This window comes from Branchiostoma lanceolatum, chromosome 17 (genome assembly GCF_035083965.1).
Source record: "Branchiostoma lanceolatum isolate klBraLanc5 chromosome 17, klBraLanc5.hap2, whole genome shotgun sequence".
Lineage (NCBI taxonomy): Eukaryota > Metazoa > Chordata > Leptocardii > Amphioxiformes > Branchiostomatidae > Branchiostoma > Branchiostoma lanceolatum.
This window is the reverse complement of record NC_089738.1, coordinates 8,400,038-8,420,456: the sequence shown is the minus strand read 5'-3', so window position 1 is coordinate 8,420,456 and position 20,419 is coordinate 8,400,038. Positions and strand designations below refer to the sequence as shown.

At 46.4% G+C, this 20,419-nt stretch overlaps 2 protein-coding genes across 3 annotated transcripts; both read left to right on the top strand.

The window, feature by feature from the left end:
• The first annotated feature begins 68 nt into the window (after positions 1-68).
• LOC136422981 (uncharacterized) lies at positions 69-12,124 on the top strand. Of its 2 annotated transcripts, none has more exons than XM_066410952.1 (6): positions 69-248; positions 4,049-4,476; positions 4,932-9,056; positions 9,762-10,042; positions 10,287-10,383; positions 10,963-12,124. In XM_066410952.1, the coding sequence occupies exons 2-6, from the start codon at positions 4,061-4,063 to the stop codon at positions 11,138-11,140; spliced, it is 5,097 nt and encodes a 1,698-aa protein (XP_066267049.1). In that variant the 5' UTR covers positions 69-248; positions 4,049-4,060; the 3' UTR covers positions 11,141-12,124. The 2 variants fall into 2 exon arrangements, with proteins under 2 accessions (XP_066267049.1, XP_066267050.1); XM_066410953.1 differs by lacking the exon at positions 69-248 and adding an exon at positions 623-756.
• Positions 12,125-14,112: 1,988 nt separating this feature from the next.
• LOC136423587 (uncharacterized) lies at positions 14,113-19,809 on the top strand. Its single transcript, XM_066411813.1, has 3 exons — positions 14,113-16,002; positions 18,395-18,491; positions 18,976-19,809. The coding sequence occupies exons 1-3, from the start codon at positions 14,121-14,123 to the stop codon at positions 19,073-19,075; spliced, it is 2,079 nt and encodes a 692-aa protein (XP_066267910.1). The 5' UTR covers positions 14,113-14,120; the 3' UTR covers positions 19,076-19,809.
• Positions 19,810-20,419: the final 610 nt, after the last annotated feature.

Here is a 20,419-nt window from a genome sequence, read left to right as displayed (position 1 = left end):
GACCTCAAACAACGGGACAAGTCCCGGATGTTTGGCTTGTAAGGTACAGGAAATGGAAGGCCAGGGTCACACGAGTCAAGGCGGTACCAGCCGGTTCTGTTTAAACATTCAAATACGTCACAGGAAGTCGTCTTCCCTAAAGATTCCAAAAACCATCGCAGTTCTTGCTTCTTAGAAGAGCACTCTTGCAATTAAGAAGGTCTATAGCGGACATACGTGTGTTGTTTGGTGGTTGCTGCGATCTTTTGGTAAGTTTAAGATCTTTGTTAACTCAGATTATATTGGGGAAGGGTGTGGTTGTTGGCATTGCACGTGGTCGTATGAGTGCTTTTGTGTTTGCAAACCCTCTAAGTCAAGTTATAGAATCGATGTGTATGATTTTATGCATGTGGGTAGGTCTTGGCACCCGGACGAAATGATTATGCCATGCGCACTACATGTGTTTCTGTATTGTTTCGTACAATGTACTCGGCATGGACTTTAATCAGTAGTGACTAAGTCTACTTTAACACAGCGTGGTTACGTGATTACGTTATCTACCTTGGGGGCGTGTACTGGGCGTGAACGTGACGTCACGTAACGTGGTGGCCTATATAATAAACGGACATTGTACATCATGTATGAGTGACTTGGTGATACTACTGTCGTATGTAAGATTCGTCTGGTTTGCAGTGGCCAACGCAAGCTTCTTTCTTACTACAAACCCAGGGTTACCTAAAGCTGAACAAGTCATCTTGACCTGAGCGCATCATTCTAGTAAGTTAGTACAGATAAAGGGAATTCGGAGTGATCTATTACCTCATACCCTATCAAATGATTCCTTTGTATTCTATGATATATATTGTGAATTTCTCTCTTTTGCGCCCTGGCCACTCGAATTCATTTTGTTTTGCAAGTGACTTGCGATTTATTTTGAACACGTGGTATGGTATGCCTCTGCTTGGCCAATGATTCGCTCTTGTTTTGTACGATTAAACTGACATGGGGTTTATTTTGTACACGTGGTGTGTGGCTCTGCTTGCCCATGGGGCCAGGCAGGTTAAAGGTGTGCCCCGTACGTGCTCTATATTGAGTCAGACGTACTTTGGCCGAGTGATGCACAAAGAAGACATGATTCGCTGTCAAACCATCAGCGTTTAGCCCCCACAGCAGGCTTCGTGGACGGCATTTCACAAATATAACTTCAACTTCAACTCACTGATTACATGTAACGTTAGGTATTGGTTGACGATTACAACCGTATTTTTAAGGTTTCCGTTTACTACAACACGATTGTGAAGGGAAAACAGTGAAAATAAAAACAATCGTCAAGATAAAAACAACGACAGTGGAGCCTGAGATGGAGGCTACTTTTCCATCCAGCCCGGTTGACCAATCACAACGTCCCATGTTAATTTAATTGCAGCGGTCCAGTTTTATGGCGGGAACCGGTACCTCGCCCCGTGCATTTGGTCACCCATTACATGACCGCAGTTAAACACCCATTCCTTCGTCGCCACGGTTTTTGAAAGGTTGGTCAATAAAACTGGTGCCTTATCTCGATTTGACCTCCTTGTCCTAATTCCCACTCCCGCCTAAAACACACAAGACCTAGAGAACGTCGTCGTCAGAAGACGGTCCTTTCGTAGTGTCTTATCACACTGATACTTTGACTGAGTTAAGAGAGTTCTGTTGAGGATTTTGCCAGCAAGGTGTTGCATTCTTATAGGTAGGTGCGGTGTAGTTTTTACATTGTTCTGTAGTTAAGGATATGCGTTATGATTATAAGGACCCAACCTATTGACTGCAAGCCGTAGCAAACATTGAGTCACAGGCATGATTTAGGTGACACGAGTTACTCAGAGTCACGTACCAAGACGTGTACCTTTTATCAAAGTTAATGGACCATACTTTGATCAGCTACGCTTTCTTAAGTGTGTACATGTGTGTGCCATGTTGGACTATTTGTAGACATGCCACAACTCGTGGGAAAGTAGAAAAATGTACGACTGTAAGAGTTAAGGTTGGCGCCAAAATGTCAAAATGGCGCGAAAGGTCCAACATAGAACACAGAACCTGTCGACAGTCTGCTAAAACATCGCAGGGGTGTTAGAAAATTGCGCCAAATGTTATACACATATATCATCTAATCAGACACAACATAGACCTTTCATTTACCTTGAGATCTCACTATTATAGCTATATTTGTCGTTACAACCAAGGAGGTTTTATATCCTTGTTACAACTTACCGTACATGTAGTACAATTGTAAGACCATAGTAAGCATAAGGAAGTTTCCATGCCTTTGTCGTGTCAATTACGTTACCTAAAATGCTGGAAAGTAAACTAAGGAGTGAATAATCAGTTAAACAAGTATGATATTCCCATCGCTACCTGTGAATACGTTCTCTTTGTTTCTTGTTGAGTATGTCAGACCATGTGTACTACACTAGTTTTGTAGCAGGGGGAGGGGGGTCTTGTGTACTCTCTAGACCACATTATTAGAACGTGCAGGTCTCAGTTGTTTAACGTGACTACGTCGCCATTTTACCCCCAAAGGATGACTTCGGATTGAACTGTTCGCATGTATGTTGTTTTGCTTGAGTCAATTTACCATTTGGTTCTTCAATCCTTTATATCAATAGTCCTACCTGCCAAAATTGGCATCCTTGAAGGAGTACCATTGTACATGTAACGTTACGTGTAGCCATGTGACCTTTGTGTCTTTGTGTAGACTGCAATGTTATCCTTTTTCTTTTCACTCCCCTTCGTGGTATAATGTTTGCTAAGACCCTAGTCACATACGACGTACGATAGGTTTACAACATCCTTGGTACGGTTGTGAAGAAGTCGTACAATATTCAGTTGTGTTGTTATGGGAAATGTTGTCATAGAATAGGAGATATTCGTACGACGAAAATCGTATGATGAACGCGACTGTATCCTTACGGGAACTGCTGTATCAAAGAGACTGTACTAAGGTCTGAAGTTCTACCCCTTGTCCTTAAGAGTGGTGTCACACGTGCTCGTGGAATGATGGCTTTGTCCGTCGGTCCCTGACTGGTAACGTAACAGCACGTGTTCATGTTTCTGGCGTGTGCTTCACGTGAACAGCACGCTCATACTGCAGCTGAACCAATAGACACACAAGTGATTGTCGGGTGTGGAAACAAAGGACCTATAGACTCATAATGTGCCTCCGACGTGTGTGTGTGTTTCTCAGTGTCTTTGTGTGCGCGTGTGTGTGATCGTGTGTGTGCCTGTGTCTTTGTGTGTGTGACTGTATGTACGTGTGTGTGCGTGTGTGTGTGTATATGCGTGTTCGTGTGCGTGTGTGCGTGCGTGTGTGTGTGTGTGTGTGTGTGAGAGAGTGTCTGTCTCTGTGTGTAAACAGCAAACTTAATTTCCAAGCAGGTATTGGTAGGAAAGATTCTAACATTTTCTGACCGCCTCGGTTTTTCTGACACACAACCTATCTCAAAGGAAGGCAGAAAAGTTACAAGCTTCCCTTCCAACATCTGCTTGTAAAACAGTGCACGTGCCAAGATTAGACAACAGGACGTGCCATCTTTGTACCTTTATTCTGTTACCGTCTTGTGAACGTGCTACCTTAAGCATGAAGAGTACTTATCACCAGACTTTGCTCTCCAAAGTTTCTGTAAAGTAGAGAACTGCGACACGTTCTCAAATACTAGGGGGCACAAAGTTCTGTCTGACCCATTACCTTCGAAACAGACATGCGTATTGCGATTTTTGATAGACAGCCTTACTTGAAAGTATTTTTGTCTGAAACAGAAATGATCTATGTACGTTTGTCTGGGCATGCGTAGTGGTGTGGTTTCATAGGCACGCTTGATATTGGTTGTTTAAGCCACAATTGGGGACAAGAGATAGGGGAACGCCACCATAGTACTAGCTGGTTGGTCATACTTTTATTTTAAGCTCTAGGGCTATGTTTGTTTAAAGATGTCAGTGACCAGTTCTTTTGGTCAAGCCTCAGGGGCGAGCCGATTGGTAGGAATGTGTGCAGTCTGCAAAAATTCTAATTTCTTTTTACCTTTATTTCCAGAGAGACGCCAAGATGCTCGGCAAACTCCTGTCCCTCCTTGCCGTTCTGCATACCGTGTCGTCTGGCGTCATCATCAACGAACTGAACGCCGATAACCCTCAGTCAGATGACACAGAATACATCGAACTTTACAACACCGACAACAGCGTCGTCGCCTTGGATACCTACACCATCGTGTTGTACAACGGAGCCACCGATACAGCGTACGATGTTATATATCTGACGGGAAAAAGTATCCCAGCGATGGGGTATTTTGTGATAGGGTCGAACAATGTGGTTCCTACGCCGGACTTTGTACTTCCACAGGACTCGAACCTTTTTCAGAACGGACCGGACGGAGTGGCGTTGTACAACGGAAACCCGGGCAGCTTTTCTGTGGGGATGGATGTGACGAGTGGGGGGCTTGTAGACGCCATCGTTTACTCCAGGTAGGGATATGGCATCCTAGTTTACTTGTCATTAAAGTCATTTCGGATGGTGACGTAAAGCAGACGGCCCCGTGTATGAGGGAGCTTCAGGCATTAGCCTCAAGCGTCAAACCTCTGCACGTAAAAGAACCCAACACACTTATCGAAAAGAGTAGGGGTGACCCGGTGTGCTTGGGCAAAAACGCGAGCCGTAGCGAAGCCGCATTGCACTACCACTAGCTACATGAAAAAGCATCATGCTTCACCTCAAATGAGGATGCCCTGAAACGAAAAATAAGTGGCTATACCTTGTGACAAGAACAATTGCGCAAGCAGAAAACAATCAAACTCTCAGTGGCGCTGTTGATGTAAGTTTAAAACCTAGTAGTACGAGAACTGTTGACTATATTGGTTTTAAAACAGTCTTGAAATGTCTTAATGCACTGTGATTGATATGTGTACGGTTTTGTCCTCAGATATACCGGCAGGCCAGCAGACGGTCTGATAGCTACCCTCCTTCCCGGACAGAGCATCGTCGTCGAAGATGAGAACTTCGACATTCTGGACGAGTCCCTGAGCAGATGTGGCGGCACAGACGCGCTCAACACGGCCCAGTTCAACACCAGCTACGCCACCCCTGGCGCCGCGAACAACTGCACTCTCCCGCCGGGAGCGACGGTCCCTCCACCCGCCACCGTCCCTGCCACCACCCCGATGAGCGGAGCTACTAGCAACCCCATACCGGACGTTGTTATCAGCGAACTGAATGCTGACAACCCCGGGGTTGACGACCAAGAATATCTCGAACTCCGAAACAAGGGTTCCGTCACTGTCTCCCTCAGAAACTTCGTAGTCGTTTTCTACAACGGTGCGAACAACCAGGCTTACTATATTCAGGATTTATCCAGTTACTCTATCCCTGCCCGTGGTTACTTTACTATCGGCTCAGCTAACGTCAACCCTCGGCCAGATATCGTAACAACCGGCCTAACCATTCAGAACGGTCCCGACGCCGTAGCTCTCTACTTCGGGAACCCCAGCGACTTTACCATCAGCATGACGGTGACTAACACTAACCTTCGCGATGTTCTGATCTACTCAAAAAGAGCGGGAGATACGGTCGCTGGTCTCTCGGATGTCTTGGCTCCCGGTCAGCAACTCGTGGTGGAAAACGAGCAGGCTGTTGCGGAAGACGAGTCTATAAGTCGTTGCGGTGGTCTCGACGCGAACACTCTGTCTCAGTTCCGGGTAACCTACGCGACCCCTGGTGGAGAAAACAACTGCGCTCCTCTACCGACTTTGAATCCAACGACTGTGACCATGGCAACAACCACCATGCCCTCACCAACCACAACTCTATCTACTACTGCCCCAAACGTCGTGATAAATGAAGTAAACGCAGACAATCCTGGAACAGACGACCAGGAATACGTCGAACTTTTAAACAAAGATTCCACCTCTGTCAATCTGAACGGTTTAGTTCTCGTGTACTACAATGGCGCGGATGATCGAGCCTACGCGGTGATAGATCTATCGGGAGGAACCATTCCCTCTAACGGGTACTATACCGTTGGTTCCAGCAATGTCGTGCCTCTGCCCAACGTTGTGAGTGACGCGACGATCCAGAATGGCCCTGACGCCGTGGCACTGTATTACGGAAACGCCGACGACTACATCATTGGAATGACGGCATCGCGGGCGAACTTGGTCGATGTCGTGTTGTACGCTACAAGAACGGGGTCTACTGCGGACTCCCTTTTGGCTACGTTAGCACCGGGTCAGCAAATCGTGTACGAAAACGCAGGCGGCACTGACATAGACGTATCGGCCAGTAGGTGTGGTGGTTTAAACCCTGTTATGTTGTCGGAGTTTCAAGCCACTCGTCCAACCCCGGGAGGAGAGAACAACTGCGCCCCCCTCCCCACTATGGCTCCTACAACCCCAACCATCGTCCCGTCAATCATAATCAACGAGTTAAACAGCGACACGCCGGGGATAGACACAGAAGAATACGTCGAACTTTATAACAAAGGCAGCTCAAACGTTGATCTCAGTGATTTTCAACTTGTTTTCTACAACGGCGCCGATAACCTAGCCTACTTGATCATTCAGTTGACTGGATCTATTCCTGCGAACGGCTATTTTACTATCGGGTCAACAAACGTCACACCTACCCCTAACTTGGTGTTCACTAATGCAGAAAACGTTATACACAACGGCATCGATGCTGTGGCACTGCACTACCAGCGAAGTGACATAGCCGTGGGGGCAACAGTTAGCTCCGTCGGACTCGTAGACGCATTGGTCCACACGAAATACGCGCCCCCTAGCGAGTCAGCCTTGATCGACGCCTTGACTCCGGGACAACAACCGGCTTTAGAACTTGCATACATTACTGCAGGAGACGCATCTCTTGGAAGATGCTCCGGACAAGATCCTCTGTCACTCGCACAGTTCCGTATGACGGTCCCCACCCCCGGGACCTCTAACAACTGCAACCCGCTAGCCACCTTACCGCCCCGCACCACAACGCAGACCCCGCCGGTATCACAAATCATCATCAACGAAATGAACGCAGACAGCCCCTCCGTAGACGACCACGAGTACATCGAACTGTACAACAAAGAAAACAGTGACGTGCCTTTGGACTATTTCGTGTTGGTGTTGTACAACGGCAACACCAACACCGCGTACCGAGTTCTCTCCTTCAACGGCTTAGGTCTCACTATCCCCCGCCAGGGCTACTTCGTCATCGGGACCAGAAACACGAATCCTGATTTTGAAGTAGGAAATAATTCCATTCAAAATGGCCCTGACGCCATAGCCCTGTACTACGGTGATGCGTCACGGTACTCCCCCGGTATGGACGTCACCAGTGACGGTCTCGTTGACGTCGTCGTTTACGTCAACAGCGGTGGCGACAGCGGCGCTGGTCTGACGGCAGCTTTGACTCCCGGGCAACCGCCGCTTCACGAGGACAGCCGAGTGCTCGAGCTGGACGAGTCTATCGGTCGCTGTACTGGTAACTCTCCCATCACTTTATCTCAGTTTAGAGTCATGCTGCCAACTCCTGGTCAACCGAACGACTGTTCCCCGGTCCCGACGTCGGCCACGAACCCCGCCCCGGCGGTTGTCCTCAACGAACTCAACGCGGACAATCCAGGTACCGACAATCGGGAATACATCGAGCTCTTCAACACGGAGAGCGTGACCGTTCGCCTTGACAACGTGGTGCTGGTGTTTTACAACGGCCACGACAACGCCGCGTACACCGTTATAGACTTGTCTAGAAACTCCATCCCTGCACGCGGATATTTCGTCGTCGGGTCACCAAACGTGACGCCGTCACCGGACGTAGTTCTCATGGACTCGCAGAACATTCTTCAGAACGGCGTGGACGCTGTGGGGCTGTATTTCGGCAGCCCTAGCCAGTTTGTCATCGGTATGCAGGCCACGGGTGTGGATCTGATCGACGCAATCGTCTACTCCAGGCAGTACAACGACACCAACCCCCAGCTCATCAGCGCCCTCACGCCAGGCGAGTCGGTACTGCACGAAGACGACCGCGAATTTCAGATGGACGAAACTCTGAGTCGGTGTGGTGGCATGACGCCTTTCCAACTCACACTGTGGCAGGTAGCACCTCCGAGTCCAGGACGGGAGAACCGTTGCGCGCCTCCTATAATAATAAGTGAAGTGAACGCAGACAACCCAGGTGTTGACGACCAAGAATTCATCGAACTTTACAACTTTGACTCTACCAGGGCACACCCGTTGGACAGAATGGTGCTCGTCCTCTACGATGGTAGCTCCAACCTTCGAGCTTACGACGTCATCGAGTTGACCGGAGCTCGAGCCATCGAGCCGAACGGCTACTTTGTCATCGGGTCAGGCAACGTTTCTCCTCGGCCTGACCTGGTCCTTCCGACCGGCCAGAACATCTTGCAGAACGGTCCAGACGCCGTGGCCATGTACCACAACCATAACCAGGTTTCTGACTTGTACACCGTTGGCATGGCACCCACGAACGCTTTCTTGGTTGACGTGTTGGTTTACGCCAGGGATAACCGTCCCACGGAACTCATCACCCGCCTTGCGCCGGGACAGGAGGTGGTACTAGAGAGCTCTACTGTCTCGGATGTGTCGGTGAGTCGGTGCGGCGGCAACGATCGCATCACGCTCTCACAATTCCGGTCGACGTACCATACACCGGGGGGACCCAACAACTGCGCCCCCCTCCCTACCCTCCCTCCTCCCACTGGCTCTGCAGCAACCGCCGCCACCGTTAGCCCCATGGGCCTCGTCATCAACGAAGTCAACGCCGACAACCCTTCCTACGACACGGCGGAGTTTATCGAGCTCTACAACCCTGCAAAACTCAGAGTGTCGCTAGATGGCGTGTTCCTAGTCCTCTACAACGGCGCCACGGACCTCGCCTACAACGTGATACAGCTGTCCGGGAACGAGGTGGCACCGGAGAGTGTCTTCGTCATCGGGAGTGCTGCGGTCGACCCTCGGCCCGATCTCGTTCTAGAGAAGAATGAGAACATTCTTCAGAACGGCGAGGACGGGGTAGCGCTGTACTACAACCCCGGAGGAAGGTACTGTGAACTTTGGCTGATCTGTTTTAAAAATCGTTTGTTTTATCTTTATAAACATGTGTTTTAAGAGTAACAGTATGGGTAATTCTTCCTTCCTTCCTTCCTTCCTTCCTTCCTTCCTTCCTTCCTTCCTTCCTTCCTTCCTTCCTTCCTTCCTTCCTTCCTTCCTTCCTTCCTTCCTTCCTTCCTTCCTTCCTTCCTTCCTTCCTTCCTTCCTTCCTTCCTTCCTTCCTTCCCTCCTTCCCTCCTTCCCTCCTTCCCTCCTTTCCTCCTTCCCTCCTTCCCTCCTTCCCTCCTTCCCTCCTTCCCTCCTTCCCTCCTCCCCTCCTCCCCTCCTCCCCTCCTCCCCTCCTCCCCTCCTCCCCTCCTTCCCTCCTTCCCTCCTTCCCTCCTTCCCTCCTTCCCTCCTCCCCTCCTCCCCTCCTCCCCTCCTCCCCTCCTCCCCTCCTCCCCTCCTCTCCTCCTCCCCTCCTCCCCTCCTCCCCTCCTCCCCTCCTCCCCTCCTCCCCTCCTCCCCTCCTCCCCTCCTCCCCTCCTCACCTCCTCACCTCCTCCCCTCCTTCCCTCCTCACCTCCTCACCTCCTCACCTCCTCACCTCCTCACCTTCCCCCCTCACCTTCCCCCTCCTTCCTCCCCTCCTCCCTTCCTCCATTTACTCATTCATTCATTCGTTCATTCATTCATTCACTCATTCATTCATTTAGGTACTATGGTGGCATGACTGTGACGGCAGAGAACCTCCTAGACGCGGTGGTGTATTCCACAAGTTACTGGAACGGCAGTAACCTCATCCTGAACACCCTCACCCCGGGACAACAGGCGCTACACGAGTACAGCCGCCACAACCCAGATGACATGGACGAATCTCTAAGCAGATGTAAGGGCGTGGACCCTAAGACATTGTCGCAATTCGTCCTGGCCTACCCTACACCGGGCGACAAAAACAACTGCGAGGATCTACCGAACAATGACAAATACTCGTCAGGTAAGAATGTTAAGAAATATTCCATCTTTCAAGGACGTACAAAAATGATGGTCTGGGTAAATATAAATGTGAGATTTAAGCGAATTCTATACCAACTAGTTGATAAGGTATGCCAGGTACAATATGACTACTGTCAACAAAGGTTTACATTTCCTTCATCTTAACATTACATTTTTTTTTGAGACCAATGAATTTTTGGCAAAGCTTCAGGAGCGAGCCTAATTCTGTGTGCTTCTTTGTACAGGTTTGTCCTCAGGTGGCGTGGCCGGTGTGGTGATAGCTGTGCTGGTCATACTTGGAGTAATAGCTGCGGCTGGCTTCGTCCTCTTCAGGAGAAAAAAGTGAGTATTTCTCGTCTGTGAATTTCTTTTACGTTAGAGTGTAACGGCGTAACGGTTAGGGTGTATGGTCAAGAACCCGGAGGTCCTGGGTTCGAATCCCTTGACATGCCATCGATGCTTTGCCTTTGGGCACTCCGCCCAGGTGTAAAAATGGGTACCTGACTTTGGTTGGGGATGTAAAAGGCGGTGGAAGGAGAGGGTTGGGTTCCGCCTTCCAATACCGTGCCATAGATACAGTGGGTAGACAACTACGGCCCCAAAAAGGCGATGTCATGTCCTCTTCTAGTGAGGAAAGGGATAAAAGGCCCTTCATCAACGTATAAAAGGCTCTGTGTATAGTTGTCGTAGTTTCCTCTATCCCCTAGCAAAATACTGTGAACATGAGCCAAAGACAACAATTACGACTGAAAGAGCCGTACTTTTCTCTCTCGAACCTGTCAATTTTATGTACACTTGAAGTATGCTCTCATTCTTCATTGCGTCTCAATTCCGTACGATTCTTCTCCTTGCTTAACGTATCTTTTCTTCTTCATGTTATGATTGTTTTTCTTATCCAATGTCCCCTCTCCATGCCTACAGAGCAACCACAGAGTTTGCGGCGAAGGCCGAGTCGGGGATAGCGTACAACAACATGCGACCGGACGACGCCGTCAAGGTCACCGGGCTGCCTGTAGCGTACGACGGCTTCGATAACGTACTCTACAACTTCGAACACGGCGACAACCTCAACAAAGTCAGCAACGAGACAGATTCCTAAAGAGGAAGGCCAGTAGCCATAGGTGCTAGATAGATAGCTGGGGAGTGTCTTGTGTTCTTATCGCCCAGCAGCGAACATGGCTCCGGCTTGTTTAGTTGTTTTGTATGTCTCTTTGGAAGTTTGCTTTTTTTACTTCACACCATGGGAGTTAAGTACTGTTTTGGGCTGGTCCTTGTATGTACATGTGTATGTATGTATGTATGTATGTATGTATGTATGTATGTATGTATGTATGTATCTGTGTGTGTATGTGTGTGTGTGTGCGTGTGTGCGTGTGTGTGTGTGAATTTATATATGTATGTATGTATGTATGTGTGTGCGTATGTATGTATGCATGTGTGTGTGTATGTGTGCGTGTGTGTTTGTGTGCACGCGCGTGTGTGTGCGTATAAGACACATAAACAGACAGGCAGAAACAAGCCTTAGCCATGCATAGTGCTGCAGTACTGATATGCTTTCCACTGCCCACTTTTCACATTTCTAGGCCATTCTGTTTAACCAAGTCCATGAGAACGCTCTTAACAGTTACTTGCTATTGTGTCCACTGAAGCTAACAGTCAATGGACGTGTATCTATGTATTTGCCACCAAACATGTAGTATTAGAATTTATGAATTTAAATCTAAGTGAAATTCAAAACTATTTTCTAAAGTTGTATTTTTCTGGATGAATATCTAAGTGAATGTTGTGCGGTCTATAATTTCCAAAGAACAGGCATACTGATAAAGTTTGCAGCTATTATGCTCGATATATTTTTCTCGCACATTAAGTATTGCTACCTATTTTACACTACTGCTGTACTGTTTCATTGACGTCTAGATTTCAAAAGGAAAAGCATTTTTGTGTGAGCATAGAGCTACTGATATATACAGTACGGTGTCAGATCATTAAGTATGCACTTGGACAGAAACTGGACTCTTTTGTAAATATTATTTCTCTAATGATGGAATGACAATGACAAATAAATGATGTATTTGAGAATGAACTTTGTACTGCTATCGTTCTTGAAAGAGGGTTGTTGAGTTTTTGCGACACCTTCGCATGGCCTCCTTCCGTACATAAGGTGCTGTGCTGGCAATTCGGTGTATTTCTTGACAAAAACGCCCCTGCAGTTCCAGAGCATGCAGCTAGGGACCCAAATATACACTACTACTTCCTTTAACCAAAACATCAAGACCATAGCACTTCGAGGTCAAAAAAAAAGTTTTGCTTCAGTACCAAGGCCACACACAAGGAGGACCCAAACTTGACCTTGACCGTCGTTTTCCAAGACCTTCCCACATACCAAATATCATGAAAAATCAATCCAGCCACGTTACGCTGACCACAAATATCCAGAAACTCAAGCAAGCAAGGAAACGCACCAGCACACACTGACACACCAACAACAATACCTGCATTTTGCATGGAGGTAACAAACAGCTTTTGACGATGATTACACTCCCAGAATCACTAAGGTTAATCTGCACGAAACTGTTGCTAGTGCCGAGTGAGAATCTTTGCTAGGTCATCAGCATGTTCCTTCCCTGTATGTACCTTCCCTATCTTCTCGATGGAGCGTTATCTATATGAAAACGTATTGATTATTTGGACACGTTCTTTACTTGAAAAAGTCTTTTCGTCATTACAATGCGGACTAAGTAGCATCAAGATTACTTCACCCAGAAAGTGCAATCCCATCGCACGGTTTGAAAAGCGCCCTCAAACGGCTATTATTATCAGTGCATGTAAACCCACATCCAGCAGAGGCAGAAATAACTTGGGTCGCTAGAGGTCCCCACTGACACATGCAGATCATTTTGATAACTGATATACAGTACCACTAATTTTTTTCTAAGCCAAGAACATTGGGATACAATGGCAAAAAGGTTACAATTAAGTTGAGGCTCTTTGAGGGAACTTTGTGATGAAAAATAACTACAAAGTTAACTCAAGGAGCTAAGAAACTCGTTTTACTAGTTTACAACATGAAACTACTGCCTACCAAAACGGTTGCTTGTGTCCATGTTTTCTCTCAGAGATTCACGCCGTGGGAACTTTGGATAAAACAGCTTGTATAAGTCCGTACTTGTCACGCCCCCCTCCCCATGTTATAGAACATACATTGTTTGTATACTGAATGATTGTTTTTGTACAAGCGGGAACAACCCACCTGATATCATCATTAAGTGCTTCTCACAAAAACGGTAGAAATATTCATCTGGCGATTCTAAATTTGTGCCTTCTTTGACACCTGTTGTTAACAATGTCGACGACATGAAGGCATAGTGCTCGCAATCTGTATTACATTTACCTCCCTACTTTTTTCAGAACTTTTCTCAGCAATCGACTAGCTACTTGAAAATCCTTCACTACGATTTCCCTGAAATCTGAAACCATGAACAGAATGCATTATAAAAACGACCCGTGTTTTCCTAAGAGATTACACTTTGACATCGCTCAGGACTCACAGAGAGCGGCAGTTCGCCCACGCTAGGTTCGTTCTCACGGTGTCCCAATACAGTCGGAACTTCTGTGTTCTCCCAGTCGTACAATTACAGAAGACGAACTGTTTCTGATTCAAGAGTCTATCTGTTCGAAAAGGTATGTGTCTATCGTCTACTGCCTAATGTACTCTTAACGTTTCTCTGTAAAAGTTAGCTGTGCAAAGTACCGCTTTTGTGTGGGAGATGTTTAGGGCTGTTGAGATGGTCATTTGTGACCTGTAGTTCGTTACGTAAAATATTGTTTACCTAATAATTCCCTCCCCAACCTCCTCGTCTTTTTTTGTCTTTTGAGCACTCTACACTTGCCTGTCCTATGTCCGTTTATTGTTTCTCTGTCGTCGTACTGGTAAATGTGTACATCGGATAAAGATAGCATAAAAACGTTCGTTACTCTAATTCAAAAGCTTCTAAGTTTGTTGTAGCTTGTTGCTTATTCTTTATAACAAAAATGGTTCTGACGTTTGGTGATTTTTTTTCCACAGCACCTAGAAGGCGATGGGACTAGTTTTGTTTCTCGTCTTGCTGGGCGTGGGCTCCACCCACTGTGGTGCATCAAACACCGTGAACAACCATGACGTAAGGACCCGTGACGTCAGAACCCATGACGTACACGTTCGTGACGCTGACACACCCCTCATCATCATCATCAGCGAAGTCAACGCCGCCAACCCGTCATCCGACAACGACCAAGAGTTCATAGAGCTCTACAACACCGAAAACCGCGCCATCTTGTTACAGGGTTACGTCATCGTTCTGTACGACGGCAGCGTCCTCCAGCGGGCGTATGACGTCATAGACCTCAGCCAACACGCCATCCAACCTCACGGATACTTCGTCATCGGCTCTTCAAACGTGACTCCGCGACCGAACCTTGTTCTTGAAAAAGGGCGGGACATCTTACAGAACGGTCCGGACGCCGTAGCCCTGTACTACGGCACACCTTCCGCGTACACCAAGCGAATGCCGCCGACGAAAGAAAATCTAATGGACGTAGTCGTGTACACCAAACATGCCAACATAAACAACAGTCCGTTAACCAGCGCACTGGTACCTGGACAGTTAGAAGTCCTGGAAAGCGGTATCGTCGACGTTTCTGTCAGCAGATGTGGCGGCATGACTCCCCTAACCTTGTCCCTCTTCCGCTCCACCTATCCATCCCCTGGAGGTGCCAACGACTGCCGCTCTCCGCCCAAACCAAACATCGTCATCAACGAAGTCAACGCGGACAATCCTTCATATCGTGATGCGAAAGAATTTATCGAGCTATACAACCCTGGTGATGAAGACATCTCACTAGATGCCGTGTATCTTGTCCTGTACGACGGGGACAAGAACTGGGCGTCCCAAGTCGTGGATTTGACGGGGAGACAGATCACTGCTAAGGGGTATTTCGTCGTGGGTTCCGGTGAGCTAGTCCCTCGTCCGGACTACGTTATTGACAGACAGAACATCCTGGGAAACCGTGAGGACGGCGTCGCGCTTTACTACAGCCCGGACTCACGCATTTACGAACTGATGGAGGTCACGGCAGACAGCCTGCTTGACGCGGTCGTCTATTCCGTCGGCACTTGGGACGGTACGAACACAATCCTACAGACACTCACTCCAGGACAACAAGCCTTGCACGAGGACTCTGATACAAACCCCGGGGAGGTAGACGAGTCCTTAAGCCGGTGTAAAGGCCTAGCAAGCCGCAGTATGTCACAGTTCGTCGTCTCCTACCCCACCCCGGGCAGTAGGAACAACTGCTCGGTGAACGCACCGAAAGTTGTCATCAACGAATTCAGCGCCAACAACCCGTCCTCTGCAAAGGAGTTTGTGGAGTTGTACAACCCTGGGACGAGCGTTGTCACTCTGGACTCCGTCTACATAGTCTTCTACAACGGTGAAAACAACTTGGCATACCTCGCGATCGACCTAACCGGCTACACCATCCGTCCTAACGATTACTTCATCATCGCTCCAGACAATCCAACTCTCATCCCAGACCACAAACTTGACAAGTATGACGACGCCATTTTAGGTGGGGAGGGGGGCGTTGGACTGTACTACGATCCTGGTGGTTCGTACTTTGTCGGGATGCCTCTAACGTTCAACTACTTGATAGACGGGATTGTTTACTCTTCAAAGAACTGGGCAGGAAGCGAGAAGGTCCAAGAGGCGCTAGCGCCGGGAAATGACCCTCTGTATGACGACGTTGCGGTAGATCCTCGTGACATTGTACTGTCCCTGGGTCGGTGTGGAGGAAACGAGCCCATCAATTTTGGCCAGTGGAACAGAAAACTTGTAAAGGCCAGCCCCCGCATGCCGAACATGTGCGAGAACTACATCCCAAACAAGCCAGGCGTGCCAGCCTCCCAGGCCTCAGCTACCCAAGGTGAGTACAAGATCTACTAGCTCTACTTTTTTTAGAAAACTTTTTAAGGTTCTTTGACTTTATTTGGGATCCGCAATTAGCACAATAGCTCTTTAGTTATAGTTCTAAAAGTTGTATTCCTTCTGTCATTTTACTAAAGCGGGTATGTCACTGAATCTGCGGCACGTTGGCGGCGTCGCTGCGTCCTAAATTGGATTTGTGTTACTCTTGACTTTATAAGAGGAATATCATGCGAAATATACAAGTATGACTAAAAAGACAACAAGAGTCCGTAGGACACAATTCTCCGTGAAGTATTTATAGTATGTACAAGTATTGACCCACACAAATTGCATCTCTGCTCAGTGTTTTAGAGCAAGTAAAGAAAAAGTGTTTGTTTATCTTTTTCTTTCAATACAGAAGTGGTCAACCTGCTGAAAAGTATGTTTTTACAGCATGGCACAGATGGGATCTAGAAATTCCGGGAAAAGTCACAAAGTTAGATCTAGATGGCCCCTTTTCAATTATCAACGAACCATTCAGCCTTACAACTAAGATGTATCAGAAATCACAAATATGCAGTAAATCCTCTTTCCACAATTTATTGCAGGCCGGCCTGATCTATAGCTATCAAGCTATTTGTAATAAAAAAGGCTAATTTATATTATCATAACATTTCACGAAGGTCAAAGGTCACCGGATCTAACCACCCGGAAGTGACACTGGCGCGCGCACTTTTCTGAGAGATATTTCTCAACAATCTTTCATCCCCTGCGTAAACTTTTTACATTGTCACAGCCTCCGTATTATAAACTACAAGTGTGGTAAGTTTGAAGGTCCAGAGATTTGCCATTTTCACACTGTGCGTAAAAATGCATCGTCCGTCCCGTGCGCACATACTGTATGCGAGTTGCGAGGGACACGGCATACTTAATACACAGACTGGAGCTCAATTTGCACATGTTCGCAGCTAAAACTCACAATTCCCGTTGCCGCATTGGTATGTAACTTGGTATATCGTTTGCTAGGTTGCGTGTGGTGATGCACGTTGTCTATTTTTCAATGTAACAGTGACTATACGATCACAGCAAGTAAGGAAGATTTATACCCCGTATCTGCCTGAAGTATTCCAGTCATGCATAACGGATTATAACATGGTCCCTATGGCAGGGCAGTGGGACATAGCATTAATTATAGGGGTGCAATTACGATATTGGATTGACGTTTAAAGTAGTTATGGTGTAACAAAGCTATTGTGCATCACCACGCCGAACCAGGCAAACGATATGCCAAGTTACACACCAATGCGACAACGGGATCGTGAGTTATAGCTGCGAACGCGCAAACAAATGCGTTCCCAATACTCCCAGAAGGAGGTATTCCTCCTTCCCGGAGTAACAAAGAACACAAAGCGTAAAAAAGAGTAGTTTTTTCATCGATGAAATTCGTTGAGCGCTCTGTTAAATTGCTCGGTCGCAGCGAGGTCGCCAACGTTCCGCGGGTCCAGTGAGACACCCGTAGGTATATTTCATGTACACTGCGATGAAAAAACAAACCATTTAACCTCTGAACCGGTTTGTTTGTTTGTACATAACGCCGGAACACTCGATGCGATGTTGTGCTCTACAAAGAAAACACGCACGCTTGGTCGTTACAACAGTGTTATTCTACATCGTGGATAATCATAACAAGACATTGTTTCGCCATGTAAAGTTATTTCTTTTCTCGCATGCGAACAAGTAGTATATTATTACCGGTAGCGTTGTTTACTGTTACCTGCGACTTTTAACCGTTTAAAGTATGTTATCATTAAGCCCCAGTTACACATAGCCGAACATGGCCTCGCGACCTTCCTCGAGCTCCAAGTATGGTTGGGAGTGGTTCGGGAGCTTGGTCGGCTGTGGTTGCCAGCTACGCCAGCCGAATTGTTTTGAAATGTTGAAAACATTTGGCTATAGACCGGAGGTTTTGAATGGATTGAATAGTTGTTGGCTGGTGGTTGGGAGTAAGTCAGTAGTGGCCAGGGTGTGCGTGTTTGGGAGTCAAAATTGACTTTTTATTAATCTAAAACTTGTCAGACTGTTCTCAACGTACTGCAACCTTGGTTGGAGGGTGGTCGGAGCCATGTTCGGCTATGTGTAACCGGGGCTCAAACCGTCTAACTGACGTTAAGTGGTCACACATTCCAAGATAGCATCAAACCTTGCACACAAAGAATTGATTGTTGGAAGTGATTATGTTTCTAACGACGTTTGTTTTTATAATTTTGCTCTCGTACAGGTAAATCTTCAGGCGGTACTGTGGCGGCCATTGTGTTAGGAGTTGCCGTGGCTGTTGCCAGTATTATTGGCTTTATTATCTACCGTCGACGGTAAGAACACTGTTCACACTTTATCATTTTCCTCTCGCACAGGTAAGTCTTCAGGCGGTACTGTGGCGGCCATTGTGATTGTAGTGGGGGTTGCCGTGGCTGTTGCCAGTATCGGAGGCTTCATCCTCTACCGTCGACGGTAAGTACACAGTTTCAGCTTTCAGTTTTAGCCCAGGAATACAGTACTACAGCATCTATATAAGAACTAGGATAGCATCTCTCTTAATGTATTACGAATCTTTCCTTTCGTCAGAAATGATGATTTCAGTTTGCTATGGCAGAGTGGCTGTGAATGCATGTGCGTTTTATGTAAACAGCATGACTCGAAAAGCTGTTCATGGATTTTCATGATATTTGATAGGTGGATGGGTGTTGGTATGACGTAGGTCAGTTTTGAGAATGGGCCTCCTGGAGACTTCATACGGTACTGCAGTGGAACTTATCATTATTGTTATTATGTACATGTTAAATTCCATTTGTATTGTCTTTGTCAGCAGGGCTAGCCCTTTGTAATAGCCACAGGCTAGTTAGACAGCCCTGGCTATGCGTGCTGAACAGCCAAACCAATAAAATAAAAAGATTCAGGAAACTTATTAAAACTTTATTGCATCCACCCCTAACAGGAGGATGGGCCCGTCCAGAGGAGATGACGTATTTTCCCTGGCGTACAACGCTGTGAAGAACAAAGACCGCAAACCTCAAGAAGAAGGCCTGGAGTTATAAGAAAATGTTTTCAACCTAATCTATAATTACATTACAATCTATTGCTATGATTAGGAACTTCTTGAAGTTATCTAGTCAACATTAGCCTGTCGTGACTTAGTGAATATCATATTTCATTTCTATTTATGTTTTCAATCATACCAATAGGGTGAAATGTTTAGAACAGTATGATCTTAATTATTTGTACCCAGGAAGACTTATGGTGACAAGCGTAACGTTAGGCACTTTATCTAATCAAAGTTAGGTTGTTCTGAATGCAGTGAATACCATAATTGGTGTTTTTTCTTGTATTTTCAATTTTCCCCATATATCACTTTAAATTTCATTTTTTTATCAATAATCAGATCAGATATACAAATAGTTTCCAACTGAATAAATGATATCGAATTGATTTAGAAAGCGACTTTTAAACAATTTAAAACTTCTGCTTGTATTTTAAAATGCTTGTGAATTACGATGAAGGATTCCAGGCTTTAGCGTTTTTCCCAAGGCGCTTAGCAGATTCGAAGTTATCGGTTTGTTATGTTATCTTATCAGTTATGTATCACATAGAAAAATACCGGATAGGTACAAGCAAATATGAAGTCTCGTGAATTATTTGTGATTTATTACATGGACTTGAAACTGAATTTGCTAGAAGATATACGTACCACAACAACTTCTAATTTGATCACACGTGTTATAGCAATCCCATATCATGTCATAGAAATAAATGCGTTACGGAATATCTGTTATCCTTGTGCATTGTCTTTTCTCAGATGTTTCTTTTTTGGTCAGTAAGGTAGAATGTAGTTTTGTCCAATGTGTGCAAATAATAATGAGAATTGATTTGAAAAATCCATTAGAAAAATCTTGAAGAAAGATAGGAGCTGCTTAGGAAGATTTCAGTGATACAAAGCGATGACAATGAGGTAAAACGGATAGACAGTAGAGAAAAAGGTTAAAGTCTTTGAGGGAAAGAGTACGATGTTCACATACACCCATATATGCCCATGGCCTTCTCATTACGTACAAGAAGTGATGTGCACATTAATGTAGGTGGCGCTTCTACAGACAGTCACAGAGTGACATGGTCCTCCTAGCCAGCGATTAAAAATCCACCCTTTATATGTTCATTCGTGTTTTACAAAGTCCTAAAGGTCATTCTAGATGTAATAAAATACGTCCAGACCTGTTTGGGAAAATAGTCACTGGTTGTAAACCTAATGCCATGTATATTTTCGTATTCTAATTAGTAGGACTACATCCCCTATGAGAGCCTTATCTGCAGTACCGCTCTTGGCCGCCACCGAAAAAGTAGTAAAACGACCGTCAAATTGCCAGATTTCGGTCTTTTCAGGAATT

What these genes read in the sequence shown, in the direction of transcription:
- LOC136423587 (XM_066411813.1), top strand. Translation starts at nt 14,121, where the DNA reads ATGGGACTAGTTTTGTTTCTCGTCTTGCTGGGCGTGGGCTCCACCCAC. An exon ending in CCAGGCCTCAGCTACCCAAG is followed by an intron (nt 16,003 to 18,394) that starts GTGAGTACAAGA and finishes CCTCTCGCACAG; the next exon opens with GTAAGTCTTCAGGCGGTACT. An exon ending in TTCATCCTCTACCGTCGACG is followed by an intron (nt 18,492 to 18,975) that starts GTAAGTACACAG and finishes CACCCCTAACAG; the next exon opens with GAGGATGGGCCCGTCCAGAG.
- LOC136422981 (XM_066410952.1), top strand. Translation starts at nt 4,061, where the DNA reads ATGCTCGGCAAACTCCTGTCCCTCCTTGCCGTTCTGCATACCGTGTCG. An exon ending in GACGCCATCGTTTACTCCAG is followed by an intron (nt 4,477 to 4,931) that starts GTAGGGATATGG and finishes TTTTGTCCTCAG; the next exon opens with ATATACCGGCAGGCCAGCAG. An exon ending in TACTACAACCCCGGAGGAAG is followed by an intron (nt 9,057 to 9,761) that starts GTACTGTGAACT and finishes TCATTCATTTAG; the next exon opens with GTACTATGGTGGCATGACTG.